The sequence below is a fragment of the Miniopterus schreibersii genome, assembly GCF_964146895.1.
Source record: "Miniopterus schreibersii genome assembly, chromosome: 1".
Lineage (NCBI taxonomy): Eukaryota > Metazoa > Chordata > Mammalia > Chiroptera > Miniopteridae > Miniopterus > Miniopterus schreibersii.
This window is the reverse complement of record NC_138101.1, coordinates 177,946,145-177,974,133: the sequence shown is the minus strand read 5'-3', so window position 1 is coordinate 177,974,133 and position 27,989 is coordinate 177,946,145. Positions and strand designations below refer to the sequence as shown.

Genomic DNA, 27,989 nt, shown 5'->3' with positions numbered 1-27,989 from the left:
CTGTATCTGGTATAATTCCAAAGCACTTAACCTCACTGGGGTGGAGGCCAAGGCTCCCAGCCTACTTAAGTGCGGCAACTTCTGGCCTGGAACCAGCTGCTGGTTAACAGCTGTACAGCCTCAGAGTCCCGCACTTAAGGCCTTGAAGAGGACCTCTCGGCACCCAATGAAGCAACATACATATATTCCTATTTTCGAGTAACGCTTCTTGTGTCTTGCAAAGCTACTTGGATCTAATGGACACAAGTACTTTCTGCTTCTCGGGGCTTTCTCAACCAGGTTTTGGCAATTCTCTTTCCACTCAAAGAACCCTCTTCCCATCCTCTATTTCCCATATACCGCTGTATTATCTACCAGACGGTACAATGTAGCCTTTTACTGAAAGGCTGGAGGGAGAATTAGAGCACAGAAATGGGGGTGGGTGGGCAGTGTTAAATTTTTATTTGGTGGGTGTAAGAACGGATGCACCACCCAAATCCCCAAGCAACCTTACCCCAAGAGTCTTGGTTTCCTTCCCTTGGACGGGGCTCGGGCGACCCCAGGATGAAACGCACTGAGCTCGGCCCGCAGTCCCCCCTCACCTCTCTGCCCCCTCGGGCTGCATTTTCCCGACCGAACCAAAGAGCGGGGAGCCGCACTCGTCCCGGCGCCGGGCCCCCGGGAGGCGACGGACCGCAGGCCGCCGGGGTAGGAAGGCGAGCCCGCAGCCCCGCGGCCGCTTTGATTGTTACGCGCCCTCAGCTTAACAGAGTGCGGCGCTCCCGGGGAGCCGCGGAGCCCCGGCCCAGCGCCACCTGGGTCCTCGCGCGAGGTGGAGCTGCGGCGGGAAAGCCGAGCCGCCGCCCGCGTTCTTCCGGCCAGCAGCCTGCGGCGGGGGAGGGGCAGCCCCCGCCCGCGCTCTCCAGGCGCCCGCGGCCCGCGGAAGCGCGGCCACAGCTGGGGATCAGCTGCTGGAAGAGGCGGAGAAGGAGAGGGAGGAGCCTGGGCCGGGGGGTGGGGGGTGGGGCAGAGGAGGGAGGGGACCATCAGGAAGCCGCGAACGCCACCGAGTGTCTGCACACCTCGCTCCGTCTGCCATGGCTGGTTAAAGAACCATCCGGATCCCAGCGCGGGGGGAGGGTCGGGTGGGGGGAGCGCGGCGGCCGCGCGTGAGGCCGAGGGAGGGGCGGCGGCGCGAGCGGCGGCGGCGGTTCCAGGATGAAGAGGAGAGCTGGCCTGGGGGGCAGCATGAGGTCAGTGGTGGGCTTCTTGTCCCAGCGGGGCTTGCATGGGGACCCCCTGCTCACTCAGGACTTTCAGAGGAGACGCCTGCGGGGCTGCAGAAACCTCTACAAGAAGGACCTCCTCGGCCACTTCGGCTGTGTCAATGCCATTGAATTCTCCAACAATGGAGGCCAGTGGCTGGTCTCAGGTAAATCAACCCCCTTCCCCTCCCCGCGCCTCCCGGCCCCTTTCCAATCTCCCCCTTTTGCTCTCCCTCGCCACCCTCCTCCTCCTCCCTCCTTCCTCCGTCCCCACCTCCTCCCTCCTCAACCCCCCTTCTGCGGTGGGAAGGTTTGGTGTCAAATTAAAACCATTGCAAGGGGAGGGAGGGAGGGAGGGGAAGGAGAGGATGTCTTCTATAAAAAAGACCCAAAATGGTTGACAGGTCCTTAATTCTCTTTATCCCAAGTGTAAAGTGATCTCTCCTGCTGACTGCCCCGAAAGTGTGGGTTGGGAGGGGGGCGAGGTTACCTCTGGATAAAGTTTGAGGGGAAACTCTTCCTCCGCGTACTTTAGAAGGTGTGGGGGGCATTTTGGGGATTGGAGGGGGAGGGGTCCGAGGCGCGCCTGAGGCAAGGGGGAGCTCGAGACCCCGTCGCCTCGTCCTGGGGCAGGGGCCTTGGGCCCGGGGCCGGGCGGTGACAGGGCTGGTCGCCCGAAGGGTCGGGGGCTGGCTGGGTGAGCGGAGGGGAGGTGACTGGCGGCCGGGTCGCTGTTGGCCGCCGCCCCCCCTCCCCCGCCTGGCGCCCTTAAGGGCCCAGCTCCATCTCCTGTGGTCATGTTTTTATTATGGTTTCGGGAGTGTCGAGGGTTCTGCAGGCGAAAAGGCGCCGGCCTGAACTTGAATGCGCAACTTGTGAGGCAGGGGGCGACCACTGGGCGACCCCGGAGACTTGTTGGCGGGAGCCCCGCGCCCGCACCCCCTCCCCGAGGCTGCCGTTGCAGGTGGTCTCCGCGCCTCTTCCCTCCGGACCAGCTGGGCTTGGTTGTCCCCGGGCTCCGCCGCCGGTTTGGGGAAAGTGGCGAAATCGAGGCCGGGGCTCCGGCCGGGCGGTGTAGGCCTCGCTCTCCCTGGGCTCCTAGCGACAGGCAGCTGAATCGATAGCCTATTGCTCCCGGCGAGGCTCGGGCAGGGCGGGCCGCGGCGACAGCTGCCCCGGGGGAGGTGCGCCTGCTGCTCGAGGGGGCGCTAGCCGCCGCCGCCCCTCCCGGGGGTTGCGGGCCCAAGGCGGGCGAGTGGGGATGGGGGTACTTTGGGGGCGGCTCCCCGAAAGTCGGCTAAGGGGAGGAGGGCGAAGACGAGCGCTCTGGCGTTCCGCTTCGCTTCCAGCCTTCCTCGTCCCTTTTCCTACGTTGAGAGGAACAGGGAGTGCAGCGCTGGACGTGGCGCTTCGCTTCCCCCGGGCCGGTCCCCGAGTGATTTTCTAATTTACGTCAGTGGGCAGCTTGCCAGAAACTTCTGGGATCATGGCAAAGCATCGGCCTTTCTTCGAGATTAACAGTCCAAGTGACACGGGTTGTGCCGTCCAATTTGGGGGTAGCAGAGATAAGACCTGTGATCATTTCACCATGAACCTTCTGGGGTTTCTCCAGAACTGACTTGACTTTTCCACCCCAGATCGTTTTCTCACTGACTACGTAGATTTTGGCCCTAGATCATCCCCGGAAGAAACCTGATATTCCTCTTCAAGGCATACCCCAAACAAAAGCTTTCTTCCCCCACACGGCCAAAAATTCCAAAGGCAAAATGGGGGAAGTCCTCTTTAAAATCTCCCCGTTTCCCCCCTACGGTTTCTTCTGTGTTCCTAATACTCCTGCCTCCTTTCCAGACTGATTATGTTCCAACAGAGATGTTTCCAGACACAAGTAAACTCACCCCAGTGGGTTAGGGAATTTAGGGGGCACTTTTATAGACAGAACTGATCATTTTAATTAAATCATAAGTACAAGTCACAGGTTGCCCAGTTTAACACACTTTTTAAAAATAACGGATTTATGGCCCTGGCTCAGTATCTCTGTTGTTTGGAGCATCCTCCCAATAGGCCAAGGTTGTGGGTTCCATCCACGTCAGGGCACATGCAAGAATCAACCAGTGAATGCATAAATAAGTGGAACAACAATTGATGTCTCTCCCCCCGCCCCAAAATAAAAAATTAAAATTAAATATAAATAACATCTATTAAGATGTAAATCACATGCCGCACAATTCACCCATTTAAAGTGAACACTTTTCAAAAACCACTAAAAAGTTGCCTCCATTCTCTACCAGTTATAGTTATCCTTGTTCAGGACCTTCCTCTATGTCTTAAATGAACTCCATTTTCTCTAGTCTTGGCCAGTTCATTTCCTTTCATTTTAGTCTGTAGAAGCCGAGATCCTTCCCACCGAGCAGGCTCTGATAAACCTGGTTCTGGGCATTCGTTTCCTTCCTTTTCAAGGTCTGAGTTGTCCGTATCCATCAGTACTTTCTGGGTTTCAGCCTTCTTTGCCCCTATTCCTCCTCCTTCCCCTCACACTTCCTGTAGCTCAGTTCTCCCTGTTTCCTTTTCATCTACTCCTGCCCTGTTTTCAGTCCTTCCAGCTGGCTTTACCACCCACCCCTCCAGTTTAGCTTAGATAGACTTAGCCTTTCTTATTTGTTCCCAGAACATAGAATTTTGCTTAAAAGCCTTTTCAGTTATTCAACTTCCATTATGAGTATAATTTATGCTAACAATGTTCCTCCTGTTTGCTTCAGATAAGGAAGCCCCCTCTAGGAATTATAAATACAGCTTAACTTGTTAAAGCTAATTAAAGTTTGTTCTGGGGAGTCTTTCAGTAATCTTTCCATGTTTAAAACTATTTATAGTGTCATGTTTACATTTTATCTGCCATTGTCCTCCTTTTAGCAGTTAACACCTGAGGGGAGGGGCACATAGTATTTTTGAGGTTAATGCTGTCCATTCCCTCATGCTTCACCATAAGGTGGTGGGAGGCCAGACTCTTGGATGGTAATGAGAGATTACTTTTAATGCTTTCTGTTGTTGTTTTATCTTTTCTGGATTGGTTAAAGCCCTCAGAAAGTGGTGATTAGAATGATTGTTCATAGTTTGTTCACTGTTCTCATTTCCTAACTGTTTGGGCAGGCTCATGTTTCTTGTAACTGACACATACTATTTGATAGAATTAGATTAGACCTAGGGCAAAAATAATATTTGCATGATTCCTGTGGCTTTATACAATGCTATTTGTTAAGGATACATCATTGCTTTTTTGTTCTAACAGCTAGCCCTCTTTCCAGGGCACAATGAAGCCAGCAGATATTAAGAGTAACCTAGAGAAAATCAGGAAGGAGAAAAGGCACTCTGCTGGGAAGTGAGAGTGTGATAGCAACAAGTGGTAGGATGTTGTTGTTTTTTGACATATTAAAACATTAAAATATTTTAACCTAAAAAGTATTTTTTATTGTTGATCAGAAAAGGGCATTACTATGATATCATGTAAGGCAGTGTGGTATAGCAGACACATGGTTAAAATCACTGCTTTGTCATTTCATGTGTGACTTTAGTCGAGGTGCTGAGCCTCTCTGAGTATGTTCCCTGATCTATGCAATGGGAATACCAGCACCTACCTGAAGGGCTGTTGTGAAGACTACATTAGGCAAAGTTTAGGTTGGGGGCTAAACAGAGTGCCAGGCCTCTCAGAGAAAATGCTGTTTGTTTTCTTTCCCCTTCGTACTTATAAGTCATGGTGTCATTATTAGCTGACACTGTTCTTACAGTATTGGTAATGAACTTGTGTAAATGGGGCAGACAGGATAGTTTTGTGACCTTCTGATGTGGAATGAGGAGGCACAATGTGTGGAAGGAGCCTGGGATTTGGTGCCACATGATTAGGAGTTGGAGGCTCTACCAGTCACAAATGGTATGAAAGTAAGTCCCTTTATTCTACATCTGTAAAATGGGGATAACAAATTGCTCTCACTACCTAACAGTAGTATTCAATGAAATGTTATATGTGAAGGTACTTTGTAAACTACATGGGTTTGAGTGAAGATTACTTTTTATAAGGAACAGTTTATGCTTGATGCTTGCAGTCTCTTAAAATACTTATGTGTTAATCCTTTGAGGGATGAAGAAAAATGTATGTTGAAGTCCTACTTTACAAGCGATCCCAACAACATCAAGGATGTTATGTTAGTACACATATTTAGGGTGTATCCTGGGTTTACCTTTTAAGTCTTTGGTTGTATCTAGTACTTTCCATTGCCTTCATTGCCTCCTTTTATGCTTCTCCTTTTCCCTAGAATGGAGTCTTTTATATGTTTGCCTAAATTGTCTTTTTTCTTTGGGAACAAAATGAGCATCTTCGGATCTGATTGGGAGACTAATTAGAATGTAGCTCTGTGTGTATCTGAGTTGGATTGTAACTCTGCCTTCTAGTTATTACCTGGGACAGCTATTACATTTCTGTTTCACATGGGCCTCTGACTTTATTGATCATTAAAAGTATCCACAGGGAGGAGAAAAAAAAAGTATCCACAGGTATAAATAGAGATTAGGAGCATGAACCCTGGAGTCAGGCAACCAGGGTTGGGGGTGAATATCAGCTCAACTACTTGCTAACTGGGTTCCCTTTGACAAGTCATTTATCCTCTTCGTCTCTTTCCTCATCCATGTAATAAGGGCAGTAATACCTCACGGGGTTGTGATGAGGATCGAAAGAAATAACATTTGTAAAGCTCTTATTTAGCGCAAGGACCTAGCCCCTGATGTTGCTCTGGTTTCTACTGCTACTGCAACTGTTACTGTTGTTTAACTTTAAGCTCACAAAAAGCTTTTAGGAGATTGACACCATTAATCTCTAACATTAATGACAGAGTAAAACGTGAAAAATTGAGAAAGATCTCAACTAAGTGAACTGTTAAAAATGCTTGGTGAATAAGCTCAACCTCTAAAAATGCTTCATGAATAAGCTCAACCCCAGTATTGTCATCAAAGCATATTTTTAAGCATCAAATAATACCTATAACTATATGCTTAATTTGAACCCATTAATTATCTTTTTCTGTTGCCTAATCATTAGTTATATCACATTTAATAGAATCAATTTTTTTGTAAATAAATTTATCTAAGAGCATATTATCTATAGGTAAAATATTTGGCTTTAGCCAGTTAAAGTTTGACTTCATTAAAACTCGTGAGTCTAATTAGAATGAATTTCTTAATCCAGTGGTGAGTTTAATCAGGAGAAATATGCCCATTGGTAGGGCAGATTTCTGACTTTGAAAAGCTTTAATAGTACTTAAATTTTGACATGATGATTAGGGAATCGATTCTTGGATTTTCTTCTGGGCTTTTCTATTTGCTGGTAGTTCATTGTTTTGAAGGTGTTAAATTTTATGCTTCGGTCTGCTTATTAGTTCAACAAGTAGTTTTTGAGTGCATACTATTTATAAGACAGCTATGAGAAGAACAGAGATGATGAATCAGGTATAAATCATGCTCTCAAGAAGCTTGCATTTAGGAGCATTTACTTCTCATTTGTAACAGTGCATGACCCTTTTTAATTTTTCCTTTCTGCTTCATGATACTTTAATAGATATTTGATTTTCCTCTGGTTTATGGTACTTAGCATAGCAAAAATCCTCATACCTGTGAGCTTTAGTGGGAAAGAGAAGGTTCACAGAGATGGTCTTGGTTGACAGTGCTATAATAAATTATAGATCATGTGACAAGGATAAGGTAACATGGATATTTATAGATACACATTTTTCCTACTTGTTCTTCAGTCTAGTGGTGGTATCTATCAAAGATTGGCAAATTTAGAATTATGCCCTGGTTTGTCACTTCTGCTTTAAAATAACCTAGTGAGGTTTAACTGATGACCACCAGTCTTATTAGACATTATTAGCACATTAGAAAGTTGTCTTTGTGTTCATATTTGTTCAAAGGATCATCACTGACTTGACTTATACCAGTGTGTTTTTGATTATTAAGATTTCCTAAGAGTGGCAGCCCTCATTTACCACATTGAGAGGAGGTGTCAGACAGGTGCAAGCGTGTGCTCATTCACTGATAATTGATAGATTTGATTGTCAGGTACAGTTGGAATGATTCAGATCAGGGAAACTTTATTGACCAGTAAAACTTGAGACACAAATGGATACTGCTTTCCAAATGCTGAGTTGCAAAGTGGATACATTTCTGTTTCTTTTTTTCCCCTTTATATTTTTCCCGTCACCATTTATCCCCTCTATACTCTTCTAGAACCACCGGCCCCTCTCCCCCAATCACCACACTGTTGCCTGTGTCCATGAGTTTTCTCTTTTATTTGCATTTATTTTTTCATTCCTAGAGCACTTCTTCCATTGCTAACAAAATGTTTGATTTTAATCCTTTTTTCTTTTTTCATAGTTTCAAGAAAGAAGTAGCTTTTCATACTATTTTAGTTTGAATTTATATACTCAAGGGTAGAATTAAAGCCTTTTAAGGTTAAAGGAACTAAAATCCTAATTCAAATGGAGATTAAGAAGGAATCAATTCTGTTTTTAATTTTTAGTGCCCTACATTATATTGTTTCTTATAATTAAGTGACAGAATATTAATCTTTTAGGATTAACCCTTAGATTATTGTGAGAATATGAAGTTATATTTCTTATCTACTTAATTCTCTGCCCTTAAATTTTTTTATTTCAAGCTATAAGGGTTAGATTACTGTTTGCCAAAGTTTGGGTATGTAAGCTGATTTTAGGTATCTTTGAATGAATATTTAAATTTTAATAGTACATTTATTTTTATACCTATTAGAAAATCAATTTAAGAAAAATAATGGTGTATGTGTTATATGGATAAAGCAAAAATCAAAAGGTGACCAAGATTGATTGAAGCTTGAGAAATACTGCATTAGGTAACCTTTTTTTTTTTTTTTTTTAAATATGTCTTTATTGATTTCAGAGAGAGGAAGGGAGAGGGAGAGAGAAAGGGAGACATCAATGATGAGTCATTGATTGGCTGCCTCCTGCATACCCCCTACCGGGGATTGAGGCCTGAAACTGGGCATGTGCCCTGACTGGAATCAAACCGTTATCTCCTGTATCAACCGCTGAGCCATGCCAGCTGGGCTAGGTAACCTTTTCTGTATCTTCTTTCTTCTTCATCGAATCAGAGAGATGGAATGATCTTTATTTTATGGAAGAGGAATATAGCAATAGAAAAGCGACTTGCCCAGAGCTGCCCAGTTAGTCTTTGGCAGTCAGAACTCTAATTAGGGCTCACTGCTCCCAGGAAGGGGCTGTTTCTTAGTTGCCTTTTTATATCTTTCTCCCCCCACCTTTTTTTCTGATAGGGTGGGCCAGTTTTTCTAGATCTTTTTTAAAGAATTAAAAGCTGAATGCTAACAATTTCTGAGTGCATGTACAACTCTAGTTGCTTCTCTTAGATGATAAATTGAATTTCTGTGTTTTGCTGTAAAGTTAACTTGTTCCACACAAGTATCTTATGTTTATTTATTCATTAATGTGAACTTACTGTATGTGCCTCTTTAATCTTAATAACTATAAGAATTATTTTTTTACATTTATTTAGCATATAATGTGTATCAGGCCCTCTGCTAAAGCACTTTATATTTCTTATTTACCACTTGGAAAATAGCCAGTATTATCTGTAGTCTAGAAAGACAAGGGGATTTGAAGGTTTTGTATTAATTGTCATAAATAAGTGCTGAAGAATCAAGAAAGGACATTGATGAGTGACTGCTGATGGTTCTATGATGCAGAGAACTGGTAGGGCATTACATTATATTACACTGAAATATAACTCTAAGGATAAAAAAATGATTTTTATTACCTTGGTCTTTGTAGAAAATTTGGTTCCAATAGGTGCTTCCAAGTTTTTGTTCTTTTCAGCTTTAATACTTACTAGTCATCACTGCCAACATAAAAGCTTCCTAAAACTTAACTCTCATTTTCTCACATCCCCGCCTGATCCCTCAAAAATCTACAGTACTCCCCAGTTTCTACCGCGTAGGATGCCTCACCTCATGTTCAGTTTATAAAATAAATGTTTAACAATATAAAAATAGCTAATATTTGATCATGTTATTTTTCAAATATTATTTGGGGGTGTTTCATATGTGTCAGGCACATTTATATACATGATTGCATCTAATACTCAGTAGAATCTTTCCTAAGGTAGGGATAGTACTATTATTCTTATTTTACATATGAGGAAACTGAGGCTTAGAGAAGTTAAGTAACTTGTGAAAGCTTCTATAGTTAGTGGTGGAGCTGGATTTCCAGCCTGGGTCTGCATGAGCTCCAGGACGTGCTGCTATTATATGCTCTGAAATTTTTAGTGTTATGTACGTTTTAAAAGGATTTGATTTTTTCCCCCTACAGTCTTACCTCCTGATGCTGTCACTCTGATACTTTACTAGCTGCTTTTTTCCCCCTTCATGTGTAAATGGAAATGGGGGTGGGGCTGAGGGGACGGATCAGTCATTTTGGAGCTTGTAAGCACTGTTCAGGTCACATTAAAATTACCTTGGTCTGTTACCTTGGTCTTTGTAGAGAATTTGGTTCCAATAGGTGCTTCCCAAGAAGCTACTGTACTCACCCCTCAAGCAGGTTTCTCTTGGTGTTAGAAATCACTTCACCTGGATGGATATTAGCCTTGGCAGTCATCTGAAGTCTCCTTTTTTACACTTTGTGTGTTCCACACTTGCTTACATAAACCATGTGACTAACTTCACACTTGGTTAAACTTACCTACTTCAGTCTAATTAAGAGTAAGTATACTCTTGTTACCAAATTGGTTCCTCTTCTCCATTAGCCCAACTAAAAGTACAAACAATATATATGTATTTACTGAGCCTGTAATTTGAATTTGATATCTGCTGAAAGCATGCTGATTGAGTACATTTAGCTGAATTTCAGCCAACCGAAATATGTATCTTTCCTCATAATTATACACGGGGAGAAAATATCTATGCCAGAGGCACAGATGAATAATGTTGTTCACAATAAAGTGCTTTTTAGCAGAAGGTTTAAATAACATAACATGGGATTATTTGCCCATAGAGCACACTCACTTGTAAAGTCATTTGGAAGAACTTTTCCACAGATACAGTATCATAAAGGGAGGTATAACTCCTAACCCAGATGATAAACCTGTTTAATCCTTAATGGAAGCATAGTGTTGTTGCAAGTAAAATTTACTTCCGTCACCAGTAACTTCATTCTGGTTCTGTGAAAAAGAAGGCATTTCATTTCCAAGGTTATTCACCGATTGGGTGAACAAGGAGGGTTGCTCTTTAGATTCTGTTCTTAGGTTCCACTTGCTCTTCACAACAATTTTCATAAGTCAGGGATTTAGGGAAAGATGACAGTAGTATTTTGTCACTTTAGTTGTCTACTCTTCCCATAACTTCATATTCATATTTTCTTGCCATCTTCCTCAGTCCTTGCACTTTGCAGTGTTGAATACTGAGATCCTATCACGTATCTCTCAGGATACAGAGTTGATAAGCATTGGAGATCACGTCCATGTGCTCTGAGTGCCATTTTCCAATTGGGGCCAATTTTAATATGGAAGTAATAATCCAGGGCTGGGGCATGTAGGAATGAATGAGAAAATGGCATTTGAGGAGGTTGAAGGTTTAAAATAGGTCCAAATAGCAGAGATGATGGTGGGGGAAAAGCAGATTCCCATCTTCCCTTTTGCCTCTACTGGGCCTCCTGCTGGTTGATAAGGTGATTTTGAGATAAGATTACTTTATGTGGTTGATAGGGTAACTCTGTAGGTCCCTTGCCTGCCTTGCTGCCTGCTGGGATCCTTTATAATCAAGGTTCATATGTCCTGGTTCACTTGGGGAAGAACGGTCCCAATTGTCCTGGTACAATTAGTGTTCTTTTCATTCTTGAAAAGGTACTATTTTAGATGATAAGGTGTTTTGTTTTTTTCAATTGATTTTTTAGGGAAAGGAAGGGAGGGAGGGAAGGAGGGGGGGATCAATTGTTGTTCCACTTATTTATGTATTCATTGGTTGATTCTTGTAAGTGCTCTGAGAGAGAGAGAGAGAGATCAGTTGTTGTTCTAATTATTTATGCATTCATTGGTTGATTTTTGTATGTGCCCTGACCTGGGGTCAAGCCCACAACCTTGGTGTATTGGGATGATGCTTTAACCAGCTGAGCTACCTGGCCAGGGCTTAATAATAAGGTATATGGCCACTTACTCATAAATCTCAGCTATCTGGTTCTCAGGTAAAACCAAACCACTTACCACGGAATGCCTCTGATGGAAAAGCTACCGAGCCTCCATTCTTCCCTTGTCAGGTCTTTCAGCTGCCACTGGATTGGGCCTGAGAGACAGTAAGTTGGTTATTTTTCCTAGTCTTATTAGAAAGGGGGTAAAACTATTAAAAAAATGTTAAGTCCGAGCAAGCTCTCCACCTCCGGTGCAGGGCGGGGAGCAGGGCAGAGTCTTTCCCTCACTCCTCTTCTTCCCCCAGGGCCCCAAGCCTTTGCCTTTCTCCTAAGCTCCAAGGGCTCTTATTTTGCTTTTGTAACTTGTTTCCTAAGCCTGTGCAGCCCAGCTGGCTCACTTCTACTACCTCTGTAACTTTCTAAATAAACTTTCTCTTATAATTTGAAAAAAAAAAAAGAAAGAAAATGTTAAGTCCAAAGACTAAATTACCACTTTTTTCCTGTATAACCTCGTCTTACAGTTCTTGTTCTTTTCACCTGTACATTCTTTCTTTTTCTTTTTTTTTAAGTCTTCTTGTGGGGGATTGTTTTTCACAGAGTTGATTTTGAGGAAAGATGTTTTGAGGAATGGTTCTCCACTGAGTTGGGTTTGTTTTTTTTTCCCCTGAGGTGCTTTTAACTGAAAGTGGATATGCCATTGATGTTAACACCATGCTACAGGCATAGTTTTGTACCCCAGCACTAGGGTACATTTGGAGTAAATTTGTCCCCCTCCTGTGTATAGGTTGGCCCTGAGAAAGGTTTTCAGGAATTAATAGTTTTTCAGGTACATGGCCAGTTGGCTTTAGAATGTCTTTCATGTTGTGGAATGTCATCAGTAAAGAAGTTCAAGAAATCTGGGTTAGAGTCCTGATATCAGCATCCTCACTTGTGATCTTATGCTACCGATGTTCTGTCTCTGAAGAATCATAGAATTTTATTGCTGTAAAGGACTAATGATGAAGCCTTTAGTTTTACATAAAAGGAGTAAAGAGGTAAAGTGATTTGCCCAATCGTTAACTACTAGTTAAGGAGTATAACCAAAACTAAAATGTGGGTCTTCTGGCCTGATCCCTCAGTAAGGAAAGTTACAAGGTCCAGTAAAGTGTTAAACTCTTTAGGTGTCTTCCTCTGCCCAGTACATTTTATATGAAGTTTCATTGTCCCTGAACATGGTTGCTTTGATTAAGTTGGTGGTGTCCCATTATTTTATAGATGAGTAAGTAGAGATTTTCCAGGGTGGAGGCAGACTGTCACCTTGGCTGGGTCTCCAGTTTTAATTCTTAGCCTACCTATACTTCCTTACTTTGGAAAGCCTGTTTCCTTCCAAGAACATTACTCAGGAGGAGGAATTTTTTGCAAATCCAGATGCCTGTCAGAATCTTGTTACACAACTTCGCTTCATTCTGAATTTCCATTTAAATCTTGTACTACATTTAAATTCCAGTTGTATTTTTTGTGTTACTACTTAAGGCCAAGTGAGTGATTGGAGCCTCTGAGATTATAATGTGGTTTTTTTAAATAGATGCTATAACAATGTTTGATGGCCTAGTGCAGATATCTGATAAATGTCTAAGGCATGTATTTTGCCTTAGACATACTAGCAAGAAACAACTGAAATTTGCATGTTTGGCAGCAGACTTCAGGCAGCCTTGATTTAGTTTCAGAGTTGACATCTCTGTTTATACCTGCTTGAGGATGGGTATTGTGTGCCTTCCTAGAAAGACTAAGAAAATATTGGGGTGCCTCAGAAGAGAAAAGAAGGCCTTATTATGTTAATTTTTTTTTGTTTGTTTTTTATTTGGGGGAGAGAGAGAGAACCATCAGTTTGCTGTTCTACTTAGTATTGCATTCATTTGTTGTTTTTTGTATGAGCTCTGACTGGAGATCGAACCTACAACCTTGGCAAATCAGGATGACACTCTAATCAACTGAGCTATCTGGTGCCTGGGGGTTGTTAATGTTTTTATTTATTTTAAAATATGTTTGTATTGACTTTAGAGAGAGAGGAACACATTGATGTGAGAGAGAAACATCAGCTGCCTCCTGCATGCCCCCTACTGGGGATTGAGCTGGCAACCTGGGCATGTGCCCTGACCAGGAATTGAACAGGTGACCTGAGCCACATCAGCCAGGGCATTGTTAATGTTCTTTACGCAAAGAATTTTGCAAAAGTCAGGCAGGCAGTGCTCTTATTGAAAAAAAAATCTGAAAAATCAGAACCTGCTCAGAATGAACGAACAGCATATGTAATATAATTAGGGGTGAGCATATTGTTCAGGTTAGTTGTCTATGGCAAAAGAAGAGGGATTGGACACAGAGACAATCTGTGGTCTGGGAGTACCTTTCAGTGTATCATCCACTACCTTAATAACCTCCCTGCAAATCCTTACTGTTTTTGAGTCCCCAAGACTCAGTTTTGTTTTGTGTGTGTGTGTGTGTGTGTGTGCACTTACTCCTCTAGCTCTATTTGAGGAGCTTTTTTGTCCGTTGACATTTCACTAATTTCATACTTTATTATTGAGAATTTCCTGTTGAATCATTCAAGTAGTCAGAATATGGCACTTAAAAGTCAGGCTTCCCACTTATTTATTTATAAGTTTTAAAAATGTTATGTATTAATTATAGGAAATTTAGAAAATAAAGAGATATTTAAAGAAAGTAAGAAGTATTTCACCTACTCAGGATGACCATTTTTGACAAATGGGATATATTTTAGCCTTTTAATATGTATATGTACATTTTTAAAAATAAAATTGAAATTAGTCCATCTCTGCTGTTTTGTAACTTTTCTCTTATATAATATTAACATTTTTTCATAGGTCATTGAATATTCTTGAAAAGCAGGGTTTCTCAACCTCAACAGTATTTACATTTTGGGCTGGATAATTCTTTGTTATGAGGACTGTCCTGTGGATTGTAGGATGTTTAGCAGCATCCCTGACCCCTAACCAGTATATGCCAAGTAGCATCTCCCTAGTTGTAACAACCATAAATTTCTTGGAACATTACCAAATGCTCCCTGGGGGGCAAACTCACTCTGGTTGAGAACTACTGTTCTAAAGCAAAACTTCTCAAACTCTTTGGTCTCAGGACCTCTTTACAATTCTTAAAAATCATCAAAGACCTCAAAGAATTTGTTTATGTGGGTCATATTTATTGTTTTCTATTGCATTAGAATTTAAAGTTGGGAAAGTTTAAAAGTTCATTGAAGAAGAGCAATAATAGCCCTGGCCAGTGTGGCTCAGTTGGTTGAGTGTCCTCCCATGCACCGAGAGGTCACTGGTTCAACTCCTGGTCAGGGCACATGCCCAAGTTGTGGGCTTGATCCCCAGTAGAGGGCATACAGGAGGCAGCTGATTGATGTTTTTCTCTCCCTCTCCCTTCCTCTCTCTAAAATCAGTAAAAACATTTTTTTAAAAAGAAGGTGGCTTTAAAAACAATAATAAACTTTATATTAATGATAATATTTTAATTAAAAATAACTTCTAAAATAAAAAAATAGTGACAAGAGTAGCATTGTTACATTTTTCCAAATCTCTTTAATGTCATAATAGACATTATGAAGACATTTACATTTACTCTATTGTGAAATACTGGTTTAGCTGATGTATATGAAGAAAATTCAGCCTTAAACAGATATGTAATTAGAAAAGGGGAAGAGTTTTAATGTCTTATCAAATAACTGTGTATGTTCTTCTTTGATACTCTATCAAAACTCAACAAGTGGAAATTTCTTAAAGATTAGTTGCAATGTACAATCTGAAACTGTATCAGAGAACCGGCAACTGGGAACTAACTGGGAATCGAACGGACGACCTCTTGGTGCATGGGTTGACGCTCAACCACTGAGCCACACCAGTCGGGCCACTCTTGGTTGCTTTGTACCTTCAGGTTATTTAGTTTTTCTGTAGTTTCATCTGGATAATAAGGGTAGCAATACCTGCTTTATAGGGTTGGTAAAAGGATTAGAAGAGCCCTATGTATTGTTTTATAACCTCGTGCATTGGTCATTGGTTTGAGGAGTCATGCCAGTTTTTCAAATCTTGACACATTTCATTATATATTTTAAGAAACCATATTTGTTAATATCACCACCAATCTCATCAGAAACGTTTTTAAGAACAGTATTGGGAAATTATTGCTCTTGCTGTTGTGAATATGGTTTTTCTGAATCTTATCATTGGCTACAAATACTACCAGTTGTTTTTCTTGAAGTGACAGGTTCATCTTGTTTGTTTTTGAGAAAATATCTGCCAAATACTCAAGTCTGAATAACCGTAGTTTGTCACTTGTTTCAAGTAAAAATGGTATTTCTTGAAAAAGACAACCTTTTCAGCTCACAGTGTAGACTGTCACACACACACACTGTTCCACAAAATCACCATTGCTCTGTGCTGTTCATTGGAAGTGCTTTATGTGTATAATTCCCACTTCGTTATACAGAGTATTAATTAAGATGTGTACTCTGGTTGAAATTTGATGAAATTATTTTACTGTTTCATCAAGGACATTCCTAAGTGAAACTGACATTTGCTTTTTACTGCCAGCATGTGACAGTTAAGGATACGCTGATGACTAGTACAGTTTGCTGTACTGCCTTCGTTAGCACTAAGACACCAGTAGTTTTACAAACCACCATTGCTTTTGCACAATCAATGCGGTGTCAGCACAGTGAAAAAGTCAGATAACATTTTAGTGTTATGAAAATAGTTTCAACTTTTTGAATGTTGAATCACTGGGGTTCATGGAACACTCTTTGAGAACAACTGCTCTAAAGCATGATATTATGGCATTGTATCCTGTCCAGGGCCTATGTCAGGATTTAGCCAGTTCCCTCCTGTTTATTTTTTGCTTTCATCACAATTTTTGTAGCTAAGCTTTTGTGAAAATTTGTTTTTTCCCCTTAGAATAAAATGTTAGAAATGGGATTCTGGATCAAAGGATGTGAATGTCTTTTTACATTTATGAAATACATTTGACATATATCTATGGTTGAACAAACTAATTTATATTTGTACCAGTTCATTGTGAGATTGCATCATGGCTATTGCTGAGCATCATTTAATCTTTGTCTGAAAATTCAATCAGTATGTGAAAAATGGTATCATTAGAAAAATTTATTATTGTTTCAGTTCTCATATAACTGGCCTTGATTATTAGTGAGTCTGAATATTTTTATCTTAGTTTTGACCATTTTTATAGTCTTTCTTTAGGCTAATTACATCACAACTGATTAGGTTGCAACTTTCTTAATATAGTCACGTATCATAATACCTCTTGAGATTAATCCCTGGTTACCCTGTTTGCATTTGAGTGTGTATCAAATCCCAGCCTCTGATTTAGAGGCCCTCCCTTAAAGAACTGTAGGTAGTAAAGGCACCTGGTAAACTTCTAAATTTCAGAAGTTTGAGCCCTACCTTTTTTACTTTTGACATATTTAAGGGGTATCACCTATGATGTTACTTAAAATTTCTTTTAGTTGACTTCTCTTAAAACAATGCTTAAAGGAAACAATATTATATAATATCTATGAAGTCATGGTTTAAACTTTTTAAATTAAATAGTTGCATACAATATATTCGTTTCAGGTGTACAACATGTTGATTCAACATTTATATACCTTATGATACAATCGCCACACTAAGTCTAGTAACCATCTGTCACCACACAAAGTTATAAAAATATTATTGACTCTATTTTCTGAGCTGTATACTACATTTCCATGGCTTATTTCATACCTGGAAATTTGTACCTCTTATTCCCCTTCCCCCCCAAATCATGGGCTTTATGTGCTAGTTTTCTCCCCAATACACATTAAAATACATAATTGTTAAAACTGTTGCTCTACTGTCTGAAATCATCCAGTGGCCTCTGCTTACCATACTTTAGGAAGAGCAGGGGCTTTGGAATCAGACATCTTGGATCTGAATCCCACTCTGCTTCTAACTGGTGGTATGCTCTTGGATCAGTGCGTTTACCTCATTGCGCCTCTGTTGTTTTTTAAAAAATATATCTTTATTGATTTCAGAGAGAGGAAAGGAGAGGGGGAGAGAGAGAGAGAAACATCAATGATGAGAAAGTCATTGATCGGCTGCCTCCTGCACTCCCCCAACTGAGGATCGAGCCCGGTCCCCGGGCATGTGCCCTGACCAGGAATCGAACCCCGATCGCCTGGATCCTAGATCAACACTCAACTGCTGAGCCATGCCCAGTCGGGCATGCCTCTGTTTTTTCGCTGGCAAAATGGGGATGTTCAAAAGATGATCTCGTGGGTGTCTTCCAGATCTGTTCTGTTGTGATTCTAGTGTAGGTTATTTTTGGATTCCTTTCTCTACTTTCAGGAATTAGAGACATTATCTAGGGATTGGTATGCTGGCGCAGGATTTTAAAACCCTAGCTCTGTTAAATTCCACTGCTACTAGTCACCTGATTTAGAGAAACCATTTTATTTCATGGGGTCCTACCTGTCTAGTTAGGGTGTTGCTGCTACTTTGATTCCTCCTTCCCATTTAATGTAAAGTTCTTCAGGCTAGGAATCAAGGCTTCCATCATTGAAGTAAGCCAGTGCCTCACTTTTCACATCTTTAAAATGGGGGTAATGTTTCTGCCCTACTTACCTGGAGATGTGGAAAAATGAGATAATAGGTATATAAATGGGCTTGGCTTTTAGAACAGGAGTACTAGGTAAGGGCAAGGTATCAGCAGAAGTTAATGTCTGTAGATGTTATCTCTCCTGTGGCTACTTCTGTAGTGAAGAGCAAAATCCATATGACACTACCTCTCCTTATCTCTCCATACATGCCCACACCTCCCTGATTTTTAGGGAGTGCCATTGGACCACAGTTTTGTGACCTCAAGCAGATCACCCAGCCTTAACTTATACGTGGGCCAAATGCAGCCTTTACTGAAGCCTACATTCAGCCTGCAAAATCAAGTTGCTGTCTTCTCTTGAAAAATTGGAAGACCTGGCAACATTAAGCCTGCTTTCTCTCCTATGGCAGTAACTGGCTGGAACTGAGTACTGCCTTGTCCTTTAAATTTTATTTATTTTTAATTTTAGAGAGAGGAAGAAAGAGAGAGAAAGAGAAACAATTGATGTGAGAAACATGAATCGGCTGCCTCCTGCATGCACTCCAACTGGGGATTGAACCTGCCACTTTTAGGTGCCCGTGACGACACTCTAACCAACTGAGCCACACCAACCAGGGCCTGGCTTGTCCTTTAAAGAGGGTTGTGTATTCTCCAGTATGCCATTTAATCTGGAAACTTTCACTCATGCTTTGCTGCCTGACCCCTGATGTATTTGAGAGGCTGGGTTGTATCCTGGTAGGGAGCAGTTTCCAGATTCAGATCCCAATTTGCACTCTTTGTCACTGTGTACCTTCAGGTTATTTAGCTTTTCTGTAGTTTCTTTTGGATAATAAGGATAACAATACCTGTTTCATAGGGTTGTTAAAAGGATTAGACCCTTAGGACAGTCCCTGGCCAAGAGTAAATTTAGCTGATGTTAGCTGTTGTGCATTGCTGGTGGGAATGTAAGATGGTATAACCACTGTGGAAAACAATACGGCAGTTCCTCAGAAAATTAGACGTAGAATTACCTATAATTCGAAAATTTCATTTTTGGGTAAATACCCAAAGGAATTAAAAGCAGGGACTTGAACAGATCTTTGTATCCCCGCACTCACTATAGCATTAGTCACAATAGCCAAAAGGTGGGAGCAACATAGTATCTATCAACAGATGAATGGATAAACAAAATGTGGCATATACATTTAATAGAATACTATTCAGCCTTAAAAAGGAATGAAATTCTGGCACATGCTGCAACATGGATGAACTTTGAAGACATCATGCTAAATAAAATGAGCTGGTCATAAAAGGACAAATGTTCTATGAATCCATTCATGTGAAGTAACTAGAGTAGTCAAATTTATAGAGACACAAAGAACTAAAAGAAAAAATTTCATAGATAGAAATGGTATCTTCAGAGGTAGAATGGTGGTTGCCAAGGAGGGGAGGAGGTGGAAATAGTTATTTAATGGGTACAGAATTTCAGTTTGGGAAGATGAAAAAGTTCTGGAGATGAAGTGTGGTGGTGTTTGCACAACAGTGTGAAAATGTGAATGTACTTAACTGCCACAACACTACACTTAAAAATGGCTAATTGGAGACAGACTAGAAAATCCTTTTTGTTCTGTGTAGAAAGCTGTGGGACATCCTCACTTGGAATTGTAAGTAGTGTCCTGGTCTCTGCGCTTTGATAGAAGGGATACAATGTGGTTTTAGGCTCAGGCCTACCTCCTTGGAATATTAGCAAGTTATTGTATCTTTCTGACCCTAATCTGGAAAAAGGGTCTATATAATCCTTACCTCACAAGCGAAGATGTGTATGAATGAACTTCTATACAAATGTTATTTTCACTTTTGGAAAAAAGAACAAAACAGACTTATTTCTCATTCACCGATGTAGCTGGGCTGTGGCACACTGGCTCTGCCTCTATATCCCATGCTTCTCTTATACTCGGGAGAGGTGTGGTCGACACAAAAGGAGATTTAGCTTCACAGAGGGACGATTATAGACACTGAAGGAGAAGGAATAAATAGGCTGAGAAGAAAGCAAGGCTGAATGATTTTCCTTTAGTGTTAGCAGGTTAAAAGAAAACAAAACTGTAGCAATTTAAAAGGGTATTAAGGAAAATTGCTATTCCCAAGAGGTAACTTCTATTAACCATTTTGCACCTGTCCTTCCATGTATAATTTCGTGAATATTTTTGTTTTATTAAAATATTTCATGTTATTCACACTCTTATGCTACCTAAAACAAGAGTATGAAAGATTAGGACAAAGTCATGGATGGTATTTAAAGAGAAACTAGGAAGTTTTGAGGAGTGTGTGTACCTAATATATTCATACTAGGCTAAGGCTATGTATATTATCTCAATTCACATAACAACCCTGGGAGATAGTTGGTATTTTCTTCATTTGATAGTCATAAAATTGAGGCTAGAGAATTAGAATAACTCACCAAGGGACACATGCATGGTGAAACCAGGATATTTTTATTCCAGAGCTTGTATTTCCTATACCTTTTGCTGCCTATCAAAGATGAAACCCCAACCCTAGATCCAATTCCACTGTGTCATTTTTTTATTTATTTAAATTTTTAAATTCTCACTTGATATTTTTTCCCCCATTGCTTTTACAGAGAGAGTGGAAGGGGGAGAAAGAGAGAAATATCAATGTGAGAGAGACACATCGATTGGTTGCCTTCCATATGAGCCCCAACGGGGGCTGAGGATTGAGCCTGCAACTGAGGTACGTGCCCACGACTGGAATCGAACCCGCGACCCTCTGGTGCGCAGGCCGATGCTCTAACCACTTGCCAATGCTGGCCAGAGCCACTGTGTCATTTTTTTAAAAGAAAATAACATTTCTAATAGTTATACAGTCTAACACTTGTATCTTAGTGATTATTCCATGTCATAGCTGCCTCATGCATTTTGGAGGGCGAAGCTGCATAATACTTCATACATATATGAAAAAGAAACTTTTTTTGCATTTTTTATTGTAGTAAAATGTACATAACACAAAATTTACCATTTTAACCATTTTTAAGTGTACTGTTCAACGGCATTAAGTAATTCACATTGTTGTGCACCACTCTCCATCGCCAGAACTTTTTCATCCTGTAAAAATGAAACTCTATAACCCTTCAAGAACAACTCCACATTACCCCTCACCCCAGGCCCAGGAAGCCACCATTCTACTTTATGTCACTATGAATTTGACGACTCTAGGTACCTCATATAAGTGGAATCACACAGTACTTGTCCTTTTGCGTTTGGCTTATTTCACTGAGTGGTAATTTTAACCAGACTCCTGTTGAGGGACATTTAACTGTTTTAGTCTTTCGCTCTTCAAATGACGTTGTGCTGCTGGAGCATTTGATTGTGTGCTTTCTCAATTCTGCCCTGGGCTTGGCTGAGGAGGAAACCCAAATCAAATTCTTTCCTGTGGTGCCCTCAGCTTTTCTGGGCTATAAAATAAGAATGTTAAATAATTACTTTTCTTACAGTATGGTGTGAGTGCCTGCATAGTTTTTGCTTATAATTCACAAATTCTTTGGGAAAGAGTACTCTAAGTATAAAGGTTTTCTACCCCTGGTCCCTCAGAGTGCTCCAGTTAAGTTGGCTTCTGTTTTTATTGCTGTGGTCCCTTGTTTTATTCTTACCTATACATATTTGAGTTTGCTACCAAGGCAATTATCTGACAGGTGAATATGCTTTGTCAGTTGTGGTTCATTTTTTTTATTCTATAAGACAGACAATCCAGAGTAGTGGTTAAGAGTGGAAACTATGGAGTCTTAACTACCTGCTTTTGAATCTTAGCTTAAAGATCTTTACTTACTGTGTGACCTTGGCAACTTAAACTCTCTGGTACTTGGCTTTATAATCTATAAAACCTTTGAGAGTAGAGCTATTATGATCCCCATTTTATATTTGATGAAACTCAGGCTCAGGGAGATTAGATTAGAAGCCTGAGTAAGCAGAAGAAATACATGGGCCCATATCTCTTTTTTTAAAATATATCTTTATTGATTTCAGAGAGAGAGGAAGGGAGAGGGAGAGAAACATCAATGATGAGTCGTTGATTGGCTGCCTCCTGCACGCCCCCTGCTGGGGGATCGAGCCCGAAACCCCGGCATGTGCCCTGACCTGGAATCAAACCACTATCTCCTGGATCCTAGGCCGATGCTCAACCGCTGAGCCATCCCTGGCCGGGCAGTGGGCCCATATCTTTTAATTTTCCACTTTTAACAGAGACTTGGGCACAAAGAAATAGTTTTTTAATTAGTATAAGATACACAGTAGCAAAAGCAGTGATAGGTAACTTACCTGTGGCCTCAGTGTTGGGGAAAACAACAAGAGACTATGTAGAACTAAAGTGCCTGTCTAAATCTGTAAATAGGGTAAAAAAACCTTGCTTCATGTCATTTTTCATTAAAATAAAACAACAAAAACTGAAATCTTTATTTTTATTATCTTAACTCATGAGAAGAGATAGAGAATTTAGATAACCTTACCCCAGGCCAGAGAACTCATAGTTGAAACAGGCAAATCATAAACACGGAATGCTGCAGACCACACTTAAGGGAATGTCTGGTAGACAAATACTTTTAAGGAGGAGGCAGAACTTGATTTTGACCAACAATGGAAGGAAGAAGGAACTCAAGAAATGAAGGAACTCAAGGAGCAAAGGCAACTTTTTCTAGGGGACGAAGAGTGAGTATGATTTGAACACTGTATCCTCTAGTATTTTTAAAAAATTATTATTATTAAAGGAAATATGCTTATGGCAAAAAGTCAAGTAATACAGGAAGGTATAAATTAAAACATAAAAGTTTCTCAACAGTCCAGAAGAATCAAAAGCAGGAGCTTGAACAGATATTTGTCCACCAATGTTCTTAGCAAAGTCACTTCATCCTCTGTAGTTTCAGTTTTTGGTCAAAAAGGAAAAAAGATGTGACCAACCTCTCAATTCACTAACAGAATTGGTCAGGAAATTAAATTAACTCATAAATGAGAAGGTGCTGCACATTATTTTAAAATGCAATAGAATAGAAGCGAGGAAAGAGAATTAGGAAGGAATTTTCATCTGGAATGAATTCCCACATCTTACCAAGGTCAGTGGCTTCTCAGTGCAGCCTTCCTCGACCCTGACAGTCACCCTGATCTCTCTGTTCTCTGAATGAAAAAGAAAGATTTTCAAAGTTCACCTTTAGCCATGGCTAGTGTGGCTCAGGTGGTTGGGCAACATCTTGTGTTTCGAGAGGTCATGGGTTCGATTCCCCATAAGGGCAAATGCTTGGGTTGCGGTTCAGTCCCTGGTGGCGGCTCATACAGGCACATTCTGTGTGCACAGGAGGCAGCCAGTCAGTTTCTCTCTCACATGGATGTTTCTCTGTCTCTTTCTCCCTTCCTCTCTCTCTAAAATTAATGAAAGCATGCCCTTGGGTGAGGGTAAAAAAAATTCATCTTTAAAAAAAAGATCTACTGATTTAATGACTGTGGGATATGCCTCTGCATGTGTGGATGTGGTAGAATTTGTGCCTGTTGTGCTGAATAAAGGAGGGGAGGCAGAGGTATAGAGCTTCCTGTGGTTTCCTGCCTGTGTTTGCTCCTGTTGTAACTTAAAATTTTATTAGGAATATAATAGAAGCTTGTTATAAAAAGTCAAACGGTGCCAAATATATGTCCTCTAATCTGCCCTCTACCTCTCTTTTAATCTTATTTCCTGGAAGCAGTAACCACTGTTAACAGTCTGTAGTTCATCCTTCCAGACATTTTTAATGTGTCTGCAAATATAAAGAATACATAGAACATATATATTCTTATTCTCTAGGAGCTGGCTCACACAGTGTAGTATCACTCACCTAATTCAGACTATTGAGTTATGCAAAGGAAGGAGCTGGACTGCGCTTCATGAGACCCAGGTTCTGTCTGGATTCTACTTCTGTGACAAAGGCAGTCCCTTAGTTGTTATTTTTATGGTGTCCCATAGTCAATGAGATCACATCAAGGAGAGTGCTTTGAAAACTGGTATGCTACAAATATTTAAGTTCTTTTGTCGCAAGCACTAGAAACCAACTCAGGTTCTGTTAGGTTCCCTCCACCCTTCCAAAAAAAGATACTAGCGGAAGGATTTTAGGTAGTAAGTGAAGAAATATTTATGTTCTCTGGAAAGTCAGGAACAGGGTGGATTTGAGGGTTTCAGTATCAGTGCTTATCCCTTTCCATTTCCGTATGTCTGTTCAAGATTTAATTCCTGGGGAAATTAGGGCTTAGGGGCCATGTGTCTGCTGATGGTTTTGATGGTTAAGGGGTAGAATCCTGGGTTTATATGCCCCATCAGAATCTCATGGAGTTGGGGAGATGCAGTTTTGGAAAAGATGGGATTCAAAGCTGGCAAAACCAAGTGTCAGCCTTGAAATATCAGCTGTTTTAACCCTAAATTCTTACTCCCCTCTTAAGGAGGAGATGATCGCCGGGTTCTGCTATGGCACATGGAACAAGCTATCCACTCCAGAGTCAAGCCCATCCAGCTGAAAGGAGAGCATCATTCTAACATTTTTTGCCTGGCTTTCAACAGTGGGAACACCAAAGTATTCTCTGGAGGTGAGAAGAAGAGAGATTTCCACACTGGGAAATTTCACTGTGGCCGATATTGTACATAAAGGAGTGCCAAAATAACTCCTTATTTTTCTTTATTTCATTGTTCTGTGGAATTCCTAGTTTTCCATAGCTTGTCATTTTTGCATTACAGCCATTTAGGTATGTGTATTAGAGTAATCCACCCCTCCCTCCCTCCCTCCCTCCCTCCCTTCTTCCTTTTCCCCTCCGTCCCTTCTGTTTTTTTGCTTTCAATATTTCTCTTTTTTTTTTGGGTAGAAAACTTTTTACATTGTAATCTGCTACAGAGACACACACACATATTTGAAACAGTACTTAACCTTACTATATGTGGAACACTCTAATTTATATATATTATTTTCATTGTTTTTCAGAGAATGGAAGGGAGGGGGAGAGAGAGAGAGAAACATCAAGAAACGTCGATGTGAGAGAGACACATTGACTGGTTGCCTCCCACACGCTCCCGACCAGAGGGCAGGGAGCAAACCTGCAATCGATGTACATGCCCTTCACTGGGAATCGAACCCTCAACCCTTCGGTGTGCAGTTTGACGCTCTAAGCACTGAGCCACACCAGCCAGGGCTAATTTTTTTTATTCTGTTCTATCTCATTTTTAAAGATTTTAAAGGTTGTGGCTCAAGTTGAACTTAAAACCCATGAATGGCTCCCAAAACATTGTGCTAGGGTACAGCTGGGATGGCTTCTGCTCAAGCCAGCTTCTTGGTGATGGCTTCCATCACCACACTTCTTTCTGACCAGCAATTTTCTAGCCCTGACCTCTCTTCTGCACTGCAGATTTTGCCACTGAGTATCTACCTGTGTGTTCCAGAAGCAATTTAAATGCAGCAGATCTAAAACCGAGATGATTAGTTCTCTTCCCCTGCACAGATACTTCCTCTTAATCCCTTTCTCAGTTATCATCCCCATTCACCCAGTTATTTGTGCCGTTAGATTTAACTTTAAGAAACTACTGATGTTGAAGCATTTTCAACTCACAAAAATGACAATTTCACATAGTTCAGCTTGATAGAAATCTTGAAGTCATCCTCAAACATGCCTTTCTTCCATTTACACATTTCGTTAGTCACCAACTAGACTTGAAAGCCTCGCATTCATTCTTTAGTTTCTGTTCTCTTCCTGTACCCCTTTGGCCTGGACTATTGCAGTGTCCTTCTGTCATTTCTGCTTCCAGTCTCTAACCCTCCTTCTAATTCATTGCTTATACAGTTTTCTTTTAAAAATAAAGGGTTTTTTCCTTTTATTTTTATTGAATTTATTGGGGTGACACTGGTTAACAAAATTATATAGGTTTCAGGTGTACAGTTCTATAATAATCATCTGTATATTGTGTTGTGTGTTCACTACCCCAACTCAAGTCTCCTTCCATCACCATTTATCCCCCCCTTTCCCTCTGGTAATCACCATACTGTTGTCTATGTCTATGTGTTTAAAACTAAAGGTTTAACCATGTGAATCTTTTTGACCCTATAGTGTCCACAGGATAAAGTCTAAGTCCCAGTCTACCTCTCTGGCCTCCTCTCCTTCCCCTTTCATCTTTTGTTCTAGCCCACTAAATCACTTGCCAGTGTAGATACCCTTTTGCTCATGCTGTTCCTCCATGGGTCATGATTAATTGTCCAGTTCCCACCAATTTCCTAAGTCTCCCATTGGTAAGAGTTTTGAGTAATTTGAGTTTCTGTTCAAATATCTTCTACCCCATAAAAACAGTCTTCCCTTCTGCCATGTACTTTCATCCTGCTCATGAAGGCAATAATTGCTTCTTTATCTGTGTCCCCATTTTAAGCATATTGCTACAAGATATCCTGTCTTGTCACCATTAATTATTTGTGCAGTTGGACTGCAAGTTCCTCCAGGGCTGGGCAGAATCTTATTCTTATATCCCCAGCACTTTGGCTGTACCTATTACCTAAAAGGGATTAATTAGTATGGGATTAATTTGACTTACTTGGTATGTACCCACAGTAGAGTTTATAGCCAGGGATTTAAGCTGACCTGGGCCGCTATTAATTTTACTTTTTATTTAAATGACTATTGGTTGTGCTTTCAGCATAGAATGGGAAGTGTTTTACTTTCTGTCTTTTTATATTTAGGTTATTATTTCTTAGCTATATAAACTATTTGAAGGCAGCACTACACATAATCATGAATGTACTATTTTTAGATTTCTTGATGGGATTAAAAAATGCAAGAGACAAAAGTTGTGGATAAAAACTTACCTGTTATTTAGAATCATATAGTCATCATAATTTCAGTGCTGTAGGAAATGATGAGATGTGAACACTAGCAAACAGCTATTGGGGCTTATTAGGTGCTCAGCCCTATTCTGAATGCTTTTACAAATGTGCTCTTATCCTCACAATAAACCTGTGAAGTAGGTACAATTATTATACATATTTTGCAGATAAAAAGCTGAGGCATAGAAAAATTACAGATACTATTCCAGATCTCACAGTTAATGAGCATTTTGCTTTAAAAAGCTAGCTTGAACTGATTTCCCCTTGATTATTTACTTTTTTCCTTAATGGCCAGAGCTTTTTTTCTTTTTTTTTTTTTTAACACTATCCACTAGACAATACATTTTGGAAACTATTATCATGTTATACCTAGTTGTTATCATGCTTTTAAAACTCTAAAAGAATGTCCTGTCCTTAAATTATTTTTATAAATTGCTTTTCTAATTAACACTCCTAATTTGTACTAACGTAGACTTTGTTTACATTTAATTTTCCCTGAAAACCTTAAAATTCTAAACTGTAATGTGGACAGGGATCACTCTGCAGGAATGATCAAATGTCTGATTTTTTCCTTTCAGGAAATGATGAGCAAGTTATCCTTCATGATGTCGAAAGGTAAATAGATTGCTGATATGCGAAGGTGATTAACTGTTTTTCATATGAAGAGAGGCAGATATTTCTTTAGACCACAGTAGTTTTTGTTTTTTGAAAAAAATAACAAAACATGCTATTCCTTTTTAAAGAAGATTCCTGTAATAGTTTTGAAATAAAATTTTGATTAAAAAGAGAAAAAGATTTGCAAAGTTGCTATGAAATATAACTTTCCGGTGAAAGCTTAAAAAGAAAGTTGGAAGGGAAGGAAATAATAATAATAAAAATAATATGGCTAATATTTATGAGTGCTTTGTATGTATTAATCAATTTAATCCTGACAATAATTCTATGAGGCAATACTATTAGGGTCTCAATTACAGATGAGGAAACCTAAGGTCACTTGGTGCTAGGATCTGAACTTAGGCAACCTGGCCTCAGAACTCTTATTCACTGTGC

General features: G+C 40.5%; 1 protein-coding gene across 2 annotated transcripts in view; it reads left to right on the top strand.

Annotated features, from left to right (window-relative positions):
• The first annotated feature begins 1,129 nt into the window (after window positions 1-1,129).
• Window positions 1,130-27,989, top strand: part of DCAF5 (DDB1 and CUL4 associated factor 5) — a 94,099-nt gene continuing 67,239 nt past the window's right edge. The window contains exons 1-3 of one of the 2 annotated variants that reach the window (XM_081131600.1): window positions 1,130-1,232; window positions 24,526-24,669; window positions 27,518-27,554. In XM_081131600.1, the coding sequence (XP_080987726.1) occupies window positions 24,558-24,669; window positions 27,518-27,554 (149 nt within the window). In that variant the 5' untranslated portion in view covers window positions 1,130-1,232; window positions 24,526-24,557. Of the gene's footprint in view, window positions 1,412-24,525; window positions 24,670-27,517; window positions 27,555-27,989 lie in introns of both variants that reach the window. The other variant, XM_081131599.1, reaches the window with a different exon arrangement.